The sequence below is a fragment of the Elephantulus edwardii genome, unplaced genomic scaffold (genome assembly GCF_000299155.1).
Source record: "Elephantulus edwardii isolate Elephantulus edwardi_28Jun2011 unplaced genomic scaffold, EleEdw1.0 scaffold00067, whole genome shotgun sequence".
Taxonomy (NCBI): domain Eukaryota; kingdom Metazoa; phylum Chordata; class Mammalia; order Macroscelidea; family Macroscelididae; genus Elephantulus; species Elephantulus edwardii.
The window spans coordinates 4,809,325-4,822,150 of record NW_006399817.1 but is presented as its reverse complement, the minus strand read 5'-3'; the positions used below and the strand labels follow the sequence as shown (position 1 = coordinate 4,822,150).

The 12,826-nt window shown below is 39.0% G+C and overlaps 1 protein-coding gene across 1 annotated transcript in view; it reads right to left on the bottom strand.

The window, feature by feature from the left end:
• Nucleotides 1-10,798: 10,798 nt before the first annotated feature.
• LOH12CR1 (loss of heterozygosity, 12, chromosomal region 1) overlaps nt 10,799-12,826 on the bottom strand; it is a 158,216-nt gene continuing 156,188 nt past the window's right edge. Inside the window, exon 4 of the mRNA XM_006888413.1 lies at nt 10,799-11,029. Coding sequence (XP_006888475.1) covers nt 10,799-11,029 — 231 coding nt within the window. The remainder of the gene's footprint in view (nt 11,030-12,826) is intronic.

The window sequence follows — 12,826 nt, the reverse complement described above, 5'->3', positions numbered from 1 at the left end:
TATGCATCAGGGCTGTATCCTTTCTCTGTATCTATTCAATCTATATGCTGAGCAAATCATTTGAGAAGCTGGACTGTATGATGAAGAATGTGTCATCAGGATTGAAGGAGGACTTACCAATACCCTGCATTATGCAGATGACACAACCTTGTTTACTGAAAGTGAGAAGGGCTTGATACACTTGCTGCAAAGATCAAAGATTATAGCCTTCAATATAGGTAACATTTCACCACCAGGGAAATAAACCCCCTCACCACTGGATCGATAGGCAACATCATGACAGATCAAGTAAATATTGAAGTTGTCAATAATTTCATTTTTCTTGGATCCACAATCCACATCCTTGGTTCTAGTAGTCAGAGATCAAAAGACTTGTTGATTTTCCCAAAGCTGTGTTGGGAAAATATACTATTAAGCATTTCATCATGGAGTAGTGATGGTAGTTTAAAGACTAGGTACACCTGATTTGAGCCATTGTCTTTTCAGTTTTTTTCCCTATGCTTGTGAAAGTTAAACATTGAATACGGATGACAGAAGAATTGATGCCTTTGAGCTGTGGTTTTGGAGAAAAAGTACTGAATACCCCATGGATTGCCAAAACCCCCCCACAAATCTATCGTGAAGGCAGTGTAACCAGGGTATTCCTTATAGGCAAGGATGGTGAAATTTCGTCTCTTATACTTTGGGCTTGTTGTTAGGAGGGGCTAGTTTTTGAAAGGAAGAGGGTCAGTGAAAGAAAGGAAGATCTTCAATGACATGGATAGATATAAAGACAGTAAGAGTGTACTCAAGTGTATCAGATAATGAGGATGGTGTAAGGTAGGGCAAGGTTCATGTTCATTGTTCATAGTTTTGCTGAGTCAAAGTCAACTCAAAAGAACCTTATAACAACATCTTGGAAGAAGTACAGTCAGATTGCTCCTTAAAAGTGAGGGCAGTGAGATTTCATCTTGCATACCTTGAACATGTTAGCAAGAGAGAACAGGACATCATACTGGGCAAAGTAGGTTAGCAAAAAAGGACCCTGAATTAGATGGGCTGATAGTGACGACAATGATAGGCTGAAACAAGTATTAACTGTGAGGAAAGTGCATGATTGGGCTGTTTGGGTCTGATGTATATGGTAGCAATGAGTTGGAACCGACTTGAAAGCACCTAACAACAAACAAGAACTACAGGCCCTGCTGTGAGAGAACAGGTCATGATGCTATTCACGGTTGCTGAAGAACGAAGTAGCAGTATGTAAAATGTTACAGCTACAAAGGGTTTGAGAGTCCAGAGTCCATCTAGCCCAGCCTCATACTCACCAAAAATCAAAGGCAGCAATTTCCAGCCAGGTCTCTGTCTGACAACTCCATGCTGCCTTCATAGCCGAAATATCCTGAAGGGACCAGATAGGTCCATTATAACTGTCTCATGAAGTTAAAAAAAATAATATAAACTCCCAGAATCTATTGGGGAAAAGTAAAATATTGAGGTGGGAAAAGATGGTAAAACCATATTTGCAGGCAGGCTTCAGTCAGAGAAGCACAACCATCAGGAATGGTACAAAATAAGGGATTTGTTACAGGAATTTTGCCATACGCAATTGTATGCACCAGTAAAATATCAGTTTCCACAAGCATATTCCTGGAGCCTGGAGACATCTGCTGACTCCAGGTATGTAAAGTGGGGTTTTACCCGATAGGGTTTTCAATGAACATTTTTTTTCTCATTTTATACTAGTTTATTTTCTGGATGCTGAGTATTCTGAAGCAGCCGGACTCTGCAGAGGTTTGATTAATGTTCTGTTGCGAATTTGAATGCACTGTTTACTGGCCATTGGCTGTGAGTTGATTGTATTCTGCCTCCTATTTAAAAATACATTTGGTCACCAGTATGGGGCTGGAATCCAGCTGTTGAGCATTTGGAAGCATCCTGACTCTCCAGAGGTTTGATCTCTGGTTCTGGTGAGAATTTGGGTGCAATGTTTACTGACCATTGGCTGTGTGTTGTCTGTATTTGGTCTCCTATTTAGCCTTCAGGCCTGATTTTAATTCTTTTTTGTTTAAACATTCTCTAAGTGGTATAGCACTGGTCTGTCCATTTGCTGTACACAGGTAATTCGTGTTTGCTGTGATGCTAAATGCTGTGACACTGATGTGTCAAATGCAATCATGGTTGCCCATGGTGGACAGTGTTCGGTGGAGCTCCCCAATTAAAACAAGCTTGCAAGCAGGAGTGGCATCCATTTCTGAAATAGCTTGCCTCCGGCAACTCTAAGATACTGGAGAAACGACAAAAGTTATACAAGTGTCCAAGTCTTTCGTTCATAGTACATAGTTCATAATATACTAGTTTATTTTAAAAATTCGTATACATTGTTTTCAAAATCAGATTCTTTCAATTTCCCTCACCCCCCCCTATAAAATTGTACAACCCCGTGATTAATATCCCTCTCCCCCTGCATATCCTCATTCCTGTTTCCACCCTCTCCCCCTCCTCTTGGATCCTTATACTCATTCTACAATAATGGTTTTATACAATATTTATCCTTGTGGGACCCAGTTAGTTCACTCAGCATAATGCTATCCAGTCTCTTCCAAGTTAGGTAGAAATTTACAAAATCATTGCTCCTGTGTGCTGCATAGTTTTCAATTGTGGGAATGTACCATAATTTCCTAATCCATTCATTTATGGTTGGACATTTGGGCTCTTTCCATGTTCTTGCAATGGTGAATAATGCTGCTATGAACATTGGTGTACAAATCTCCATTTGTGTCTCAGTTCGCATTTTCTCAGGGTATATTCCAAGTAGTGGAATAGCTCAGTCATATGGAATTTTTATGTTCAGCTTTTTGAGGAAGCACCAAACTGCCTTCCAGGGTGGTTGTGCCATTTTACATTTCCACTAACAATGTATAACAGTTCCTATCTCACTACATCCTTTCCAACATTTATTACTTGCTGCTCTGTTAAACTTTGCCACTGTTACTGGAATGAGATGATACCACATTGTGTGGTCTTGATTTGCATCTGTCTTATTGCCAGTGATTTGGAATATTTCTTCATGTGTCTGTTTGCCATTCAAATATCTTCCTCTGAAAATTCTTTCCATGTCTTTTAACCATTTTGTAATTGGATTATCAGTCTTTTTCTTGTGGATGCCCAGGAGTATCCCGTAAACTTTTAAGACTCTTGTCTGAGATGGTGTCGCCAAATGTTTGTTCCAAGTCTGTAGGTTTTCTTTTTATCCTGTTGAAAAAAATTTTGGTGAGCACCTGGATTTAATCTTTAGAAAGTCCCATGCATCAATTTTATCTTCTTAAGATTGTGTATTTCTGGTTGTATTTGGCAGTCTCTTTATACCTTAGACTAGCGCTTCTAAGCTTGATCCCAGTTTGTCTCTTATGAATGTTATGGTTTGGGGCTTTATTCCCAGGTCTCTGATCCATATTGTTGATATTTGTGTATGGTGTGAGATGTGGATCCTGTTTCAGCTTTCTGCAGGTGGAAGTCCAGTTTTGCCAGCACCATTTGTTGAAGAGGTTACATTTCCCCATTTTATAGCTTTGATTTCATTGTTGACTATCAGTTGACCATATATACCTGGGTCTATTTCTGGGTTCTCAATTCTGTTCCATTGATCTATGTGCCTGTCATTGTACCAGTACCATGATGTTTTGGTTACTACTGCTGTGTAGCAGGTTTTGAGGTCAGGGGGTGCTATGTCGCCAACCTAATTTTTGTTTCTCAGAAGTGTTTTGCTTATTCAGGGTCTCTTGCCTCTCCAAATAAATTTGATAATTTCCCTTTCAATCTCCTTGAAAAATTAATTTGGTATCTGAGTTGGGATTGAATTAAACATGTAGATTGCTTTTGGTAGGATTGTAATTTTCACAATATTGAGTCTTCAATACCCATGAGCAGGGCCCATTTTTCCATTTCTTTAGGTTTTTTTATTCTGTCTTGCAGAAATGCTCTGTAGTTTTCTTTGTATAGGTCTTTTGTATCTCTAACAAGGGTCATTCCCAAGTATCTCAATTTGTGGTTGGCCATTGTAAATGGTATTGCTTTTTGAATATTGATCTTATATCCTGCTACTCTACTAAATTGGCCTATTTAACAGTTTTTTTTTGTTTAGTATTTGGGGTTTTCTGTGTAGACTATCCTATCATCTCCATATAGTGACAGTTTAAACCATCTCTTTGCCAATCTGGATGCCTTTATTTCCTGCTCTTGTTGTATTGCCCTCACAAGCACTTCCAGTACGATATTAAAAAAAGTGGTGAAGGTGGACATCCTTGTCTGGTCCCTGTTTGTAAGGAGATGTTTTTAGTCTTTTTCCATTGAGAATGATGTTAGCTTTCCATTTTGCATATATACTTTTCACTATGTTGAGGAAATTCCCTTCTATTCCAGTTTTCCTGGGGGTCTATTAGGAAGAGTGCTGGATTTTGTCAAATGCCTTTTCTACATCAATTGCTGAAGATCTTTTGGTCCTTGTTACTTACTTTGTTAATATAGTGAATTGTTGTTTTATTAAGTGCTGTCGAGTGTTGTTTTGTTAAGTGCTGTAGGTAACTTATAGTGATCCTATGAATAAAAGACCTAAAAGACCTAAACACTTGTATAACTTTCATCCTTTCTCCAGGTTCATAGGGTTTCTGGAGGCAAACTATTTCTAAAGTGGATGCCACTCCTGCTTATTTTTCTTATGTTGAAACATCCTTGCATACCTGTTATGAATCCCACTTGGTCATGGTGAATTATTTTTAATGTGCTTTTGGATTCAATTGGATAGGATTTTTTAAAGGATTTTTGCATCTATATTCATGAGAAATATTGGTCTGTAGTTTTCTTTCTTGGTAATACCTTTGCCTGGTTTTGGTATTAGGGTTATGATTACTTCATAGAATGACTCTGGAAGTGTTCCTCCTTTTGCAATGTTTTGAGATAATTTAAGTAGAATGGATACTAAATCCTCTCTGAATGTTTGGTAGAATTCAGCTGTGAAGCCATCTGGTCCAGGACTTTTCTTATGGGGAAATCTTTTTATGATCTTTTCAGTTTCTTCTCTTGTGATGGGTCTGTTCAAGTGTTATCTGTCCTTGTCAGTCTGGGCAGGGGATGTGTTTCAAGGATTTTGCCCATTTCCTCTGGGTTTTCAAATTTATCAGGGTATAGCTTTTCGTAGCATTCCGATATTATAGATTTAATTTCCTCTTGTTTTGTTGTGATGTTATCTGCTTTTCTTTTCTTTTGTTAAATTTGCCAGTGGTTTTCCAATTTTATTGAGCCTTTCAAAAAACAAGCTCCTGGTCTTATTGATGGTTTCAACTGTTCTTCTATTTTCTATCTCATTGATTCCAGCTCTTGTCCTTAAAATTTCTTTTCTTCTAGGATTGTTGATCTTTTTCTATTTGCTGAAAGTGTTGAGTTAGATCATTGATTCTTCTTTTTCCTTCCTTTTTAATGTATGTGCCTACTGCTATAAATATCCCCCTGAAGACTGTCTTAGCTGCATCACAGAGATTTTGGTAAGTTATATTTTCATTAACATTGTTTCAAGGAACTTTTAACATATCATTTTTTTAATTTATTTTATAATCCAATCATATTCTAGCAGAAAGTTATTTTGTTTCCACATGGGTGGTTTTGTAAACTGTGGTTAATTTCTAGATTTATGGCATTGTGATCTGAGAAAATACTTTGTATTACTTAAGTTCTTTTTAATTTGTCGAGGCTTGCTTGGTGTCCTAATATATGATCAGTTCTGTAGAAGGTACCAAGGTACCATGTGCACTTGAGAAGAAAGTGAATTGAGTTTTATTTTGGTGCAGTACTCTGTATATATCCACAAGTTCGAGTTGGCAGATTTTATGTATAGATAGACCTTCTGTATCGTTGTTGAGTTTCTTTTGAGTTGACTTATCCTTTGGTGATAATGGTGTGTTGAAATCTCCTACCATTATTGTGGTGCTATTTCTCTCTTCAATTTGATTAACTGCTGTTTTATGTACTTTGCAGGTCTATCATTTGGTGCATAAATGTTGACCAAGGTTATGTCTTCTTGATCTGTTGTGCCTTTAATCAGTATGTAATGCACTTCCTTATCTTCAGTGGTGGTTTTCATTCTGAAATCTATTTTATCAGAGATTGGTATAACCACTCTTCCTTTTTTGAGGTTGCCATTTGCTTAACATATTTTTTTTTTCCAGCCTTTGAGTCTTTTTCTTCCTTTTTTTTAGATGTGTCTCTTGTAGGCAATGCATTGATGGGTTTTTATCCATTCTGCTACTCTTTTTCTCTTAATTGGTGCATTTAGTCCATTCACATCACATGTGATTATTGTCAGGCCAACTTTTATTTTTGCCATTTTCCCATGCTTCTTTTTCTGTTGTTTCTGGGTTACCATGGTACATTCCCTTTCCTTTGGCATCTCTATGTGTAGGACTTCACCTAAATTTCTTGTCATTTTGGTCTTGTTTTCACAAATTCCTTAAGGTCCTTCTTTTCTGCAAAGAATGTAATTTCCCCCTCATATTTGATAGAGAGCTTTGCTGGATAGAGGGTCCTTGGCTGGCAATTGTTATCTTTCAACTTTCTGTATATGGCATCCCATTGCCTTCTAGCTTGCATGGTTTCTCCTGAGAAATCAGAACTTAATGTAATTGTTTCCCCTTTTATAGGTAACTCTTTATTTTTCTCGTGCTGCTTTTAGAATTCTATCCTTATCAGTTAATTTGGAGAATTTAATTATGATATGTCTTGATGTTTTCCTTTTTGGGTCTAGTCTATTTGGTGTTCTCTGTGCTTCTTAAATGTAGATTTCCCCATTCTTCAAAATACCTGGGAAGTTTTCTTCTTGTACTCCTTCCACAATCTTCTCAGTGATTTCCCTATCACTCTCGTGTTCTGGAGTTCCAGTCATACTTACGTTATTCTGTTTGATGTCATCCCATATAATTTGAATGTGTTCTTTACATCTCATTTCTGATTTTTCTTTAAGTATATATCTGAATACTGCCCTATCCTATGCCATCCTCATCATTTCTGACATACTTGAAACCACCATTGAAGTCATTGTGTCAATCCATGTCATTGAGGGCCTTCCCGTCCTTCACTGACCCTCCATCTTTCCATGCATGATATCCATTTCCAAGTAGTAGCTCCTCCTAACAATATGCTCAAAGTATATTAGATAAAGTTTCACTAGCTTTGCCTCCCAGGAGCATTCTGTGGGCTGTACCTTTCCCAAGACATGCTTGTCTTTTTACAGTCCCAGGAGTATTCAGATTCTTGTGCAAAAGCACAACTCAAAGATGTCTTCTTCTGTCATTCTTATTCATTGTCCAACTTTCAGGTGCATAGCAAGGCCACCCCTCAAATGTAGTTGCCTAGAAAATATTGCCTATGTACTCAATATTGCCTGTGTACTCCTTAAACTTGAATCTTCCACCTGTTAAGTAAAAATAGTGAAACAAGAGCCAGGAGTCATACCCACGTCTGAAACAGCTTGCCTCCAGAAACATTATGAAGCTGGAGAAAGGATGAAAGATACACAAGTGTCCAGGTCTTTTGTTCATAGGGTAGCTATGAGTTGCTTATAAATCGACAGTACTTAACAATCACAACAACAGCATAGAGAGAGATCATTTGGTCTAGTGGACAGAAAGTAATGCTCCCAAGCCAAAGGTAGGTGACTTTAATTGATGGCCCTCAGGCCTGTTTTTAATTGTTTTTGGTCAAACATTCTTCAAGATGGTATAGCACTGCTCTGTTGATTTGCTGTATAGAGGTAACTCATGGTGGCTGTAATGCTGAACACTGTGACCCTGATGTGCCCAATACAATATGGATCACCCACGGTAGACAATGTTTGGCGGAGCTCCTCGATTAAAACAAGCTTGGAAGCAGGAGTGGCATCCACTTCCAAAATAGCTTGCCTCTGGAAACCCTATGAACTTGGAGAAATAAAAAAATTTCATAGGGTCACTATGAGTTGCCTATGACTCCACAGCATTTAACAACAACAACAACAACAACAACAACAACATTTATTTCTACATATATAGTACCATATGCTATATATATTCAAGTATATAGTAAAGCCAACAGGCTGACATATAATATAAACTTATTAGTCATAACTAAATACACTCAGGGGATGAGATGTTATGCCAAGGGTTTCAGAGTCATACTCCTCAGGGATGTCAAAGTCAACTGACTTAACACAGTTGACAAAAACAATGTTCTACATCTTACTTTGGTGAGTAGCAACTGGGTTCTTACAAGTTTGTGAGTGGCCATTTTAGGTGCAACTACTGGTCATTTCTTGTCTGAAAAGAAGAAGAGCTAAGAAAATAAAACATACATGTTGTTGTGTGCTATCAAGTTGGAACCAACCCATAGCTGAACCTCCAGTAGGTTTTCAGAGGCAGTAAATCACATGAAAGGAGACTGCTCATCTTTCTTCTGTAGAGTAGTTGGTGGATTTGAACCATGTACCTTTGGGATTGTAGCATAGATTTTTTTTTTGTGGGGGGGAACCCAGATTATTTTTTAAACTTGCTAAAGTTTACAGAAAAGTTGGGTTTTCTTTCATCCATTGTTGTACATTTTCCTCCCTACCCCCTCAGTTCGCTTAAAAAAAATTCATTCATTATTTAATAATTTTCTCTTCCCCCCAGTCCACTTTGCTGTGCACCTCTTATTCTGGACTGTTGTCACAGAAATAATGCCCAAACATATATTCATTTTAAACAATTATTTCCTTCTTCTGTTCCAATGCAGTGTTTATTGTTTATACCCTCTTTTCTTAGTTTCCCCCCAATCCCCATGTCAGTCCTATTTTATAAAAGTGGTGTTATGTAGTATTTGTCCTTTTGTGACTGAGATACTTCACTCAGCATAATGTCCTCCATGGTAACCCATGTTGTGTAATATTTTATGTGTTCTTTGGTTTTTCAGAAGTGGCCTCTTAATAGAAGATCTTGAGTCTATTCCAACTGAATTTCAAAGGTTTGAAGCACTGGACACTATTGATCAAAAGACCAGATGATTTGTGAGCAGACATCATCCATGAAGAGAGCAAAAGGAAAAGGAGAAAGAAAAAAACCAAAACAGATGTCAGAAGAGACCCTGAAAATTTCACTGGAACATTGAAAAGCCAAAAGAGAAAAGATGCTTAAACAACATGCCTCTGGAAACTCTATGAACTTTGATAAATGATGATAGTTATAGAAAGGCTTCAGGCCTTTTGTTCATAGGGTTGCTAAGATTCGTACTTGACCTGATGGCAATAAACAACAACAACAACAACAACAACCTACCTATGTCATATCATACTTAATTCTGAGTTCTAAGAATCCTCTAAGATAGTATCTGATTAAAATCCAAGATTGGATACAACATAGTTGAGATACACTAAATTACATGGCATCAATTTTAATCTTAAGGACATACTGAACACTGCTTTTGACACATAAAAAAGATTTTCTGAGTTTTGGAAAAATAAATATAGCAAAGTAGAGGCTTGCATGCTGTCTTGGCCTGAGCAACTTCTCTTTCCCCCAGCTGTCAGTCTCAAGTCACCTGCCTAGATCTGACTCCAGAGAGTCCTGATGCTGTAGTGGTTAAACACACTCAGCTGCTAACCAAAGAGTTGGCTGCTCAAACCCATCAGTGGCTCCATGGGAGAAAGAGGTGGTAATCTGCTTCTGTAAAGACACCAACCTTGGAAATTCTATGGGGTTGTTCCAGTCTGTGCTATAAGGCCACTATGATTTTGTGTCAACTTGATAGTAGTGGGGCTTTGAGAATTTAGATCTTTGTGTCTGTGTGTGAATCTAGTCCTTTCTTCTTTTAGGACACCAGTGATATGGTATGTACTGCTCTAAGCACTTCTGCAGTTACTGCCTAAACTCTCACATAAAGTTAGCGGTGTTCTCTTCAAAAAGAAAGGCAGGTATATATGGACCATGTTTATATTCGCAAAATTATGTTTATATTCCTGGGACATTGAGTGGATTCAGGAAATGTCTACTGTGTGAATCTCAATGATCAGCTGTCAAAGTTCAAGCAGTTCCTAGAGTAGTGAAAATAAATGCTGGTTAAAACCTCACTACAGAATGTGGAGTCCCACCAGTGCTGATGTCTATGTCTACATCAAAGAAACCAGGGACCAGGGGACATGAACCAGATGAAGGGGCAAAAAGGAACTGAAGTCTTCTGAAGAAAACATACTCTGTACCATAACCTGGCACACAATGGATACACCAGTGTTACACTCAGGGCAAAAGACTCTGTCCCTGGTCAGGGCAGGGGCAGTAACAACCACACACACTCAGGTTAAACTAGATCTTTATGTTTGTCAGTCTGGAGAGACAACCGTAAAATTTTATGAAGGCATCGAGGCTACATAAAGCTTCTTGAATTCTCCAAAGGGATCTTTGTTTCTCCTCAGTTATATTATACACTCTCAATTTATTAATAACCCAACAAACAAAAATAATTTCAATGTGGAGTTCTGTAAAGAATTCCTAATAACTCAAATGTTCCAACTTCCACTGAGAATTAGTTTAGTTCATTTTACATAAGGAAAATGAATGCATCAAGGAAATGACAGGGGCACAAAGTCTAACTTTTGGGTGAGTGGCCTGCTTCACAACTGCTTCAGAGAGTACGAAAATCTCCAACCAGCTTCAAACCCTGGTCATCATCACACGACTTTGGTGTCAGCCGGCCTCAGGATAGTGGTGATGGAGCCAGGCTCTGCCCCACAGAACCACAGACTGGCAGAACGGAAAGAGCAGCTCTACAGTTTGAGCTCTCGGTCTGGTTTCATGCTGAAGGGCTCCAGCCTCTCGCTCTCAGGCAGCATGCTGTTGAGCCTCTCCATCAGGGGCGCAGTCTGGTCAATGCCCATCTGTATGCGGCGGAGGATGGCAGACATCTCATTGACTTTCTGGATCTGCTCCGCATATTTGGCATACCTTTTCTGACGCTCCTGCATGAAGCTAAAGAGGGTTTCTACAGAGAGATCCATCTGTAGAAGAAGTGAAATATATTAGACAGAGTTGAAGATTAGGCCCACAAGCAAAAGGTGTTCTTCATTCTCTCCCTTCTTTTTCTGCATTGCTTCAGGCTATCACTCACAGAGGAGAATGATGGTCCTCCCTCTCGGGGTCAAGAATCACAACCAAGATTCAGATCCATATAGTGGACCAGAGGGATTCAGCCTGTTAGAACTGCTTTGTGTACCCTTTTCTGCCCTATTAAACAAATTTTAGGCTCTGCCCTCCCCCTTTTGTGGCTTTCTTCTTGCCCTGAAGTTCTGCAAGATTGAACATATGGATCAAAACAGGGTGAAAACCTTATAAGGGCCTGTCCCCACTATATGGATTCCACATCAGTGTCACATCTCCACTTTTCCTCCCTGATCAGGGGGAAAAGACAAACAACAAAAATTCCCATTTCTACCCCAAAGTCTGTCAGGCTACTTGAAGTTCTCCTCTGCATCTATTTGCTCCAGAAATACCCCTCCCACTCCAACATCATGAAAAGGGCTGCTCAGTACAAGAACTCAGTACCAAAGAACTTCTGAAAATGGCTTTGACACAATAATAATAGTAATAAAGGAGACCAAAGCAGCCCAAGAAAAAATAACCAGTTCTATTTTTATACTGTATATGTATGAGAAGGGAGTGAGGAAAAGGGGAGGTGTTAAGAAGAACATTCTTTCTCCTTTTTTTTTTCCTCCTGCCACCCTTTGCTTTGAAATGCCTAGAGGGGGTAAAAGAACAGCTGGTGGGAAGGAAGCACAGGAGAGAAAAAAAAAATACATCTGGATGGGAAACTCCAAATAATGTGGAAATAATTTATACCTTCAGAGAGTTCTCTGTCATTCAGTACTTCGGAGGTGGTGAGCCATTAAATTACAGTGTTCCTAACCTACTTGAGCATCAGGTCTTTTCAGGATAGGAAATTCAATCCAACATCTACAAATGTATTACTTTTTGAGAGGTGGTGGGGTGATGTGGGGGCCAGCTGGAACACTCCCAAGCTTCGGCACAGCTCAGTGATGAGTCTCCTCCAGACCTGACTTGGGAGGAGCATTTCTGACCCCACTTCCTACATACTCTAAGCCAAGGCTACACAGCAAACATTTGTGTTCATATGAAATGGTCTCCAAAGCTCTAATTTTTATCTATTGCCATTGGTAATCAACCCACTTTCCCATTAGCAGTGTTTGCATCCATCTTTGTAAGGTATTCAAATGGCATATAGTTCCCTACACATTTCCGCATTACACTGCAGCTCATATTTAATGTGTCCAGAGCACAACTATTCAAAGACACTTTTAGAATAATGTGCATGTGGGCACACATAAGCCAAGCTTTTGCTGTTCATACTTTCTTACTCCATATCTTTCAAGGATCAGTTCCGTAACAGTTTGTTACTGTTGTTGTTATGTGTCATCGAGTTGCCTGTGACTCATAGCAACCCTATGTACAATAAATAGCTCTGAAATCTGCTCTATCTTATTTTCTCTGACACATCTACCCTCATTACCCTAGTCACTGAAACAATCTCATCGAGTGTCTTCCTCTCTTGTGCTGTATCTCTACCTTTCCAGGCATGATGCCCCTTTCCAAGGACCGGTCACTCCTGGCAACATGCCCAAAGTATGTCAGACGAAGCTTCAGAATCCTTGCCTCCAAAGGAGTAGCCTGGCTATACCCTCTTCAGGATGAACCTGTTTGTTCTCCTAGCAGTCCATGGTATATTCAATACCCTTCTCCAGCACCACAGCTCAAAGGCACCAATTCTCGATCATCCCAAG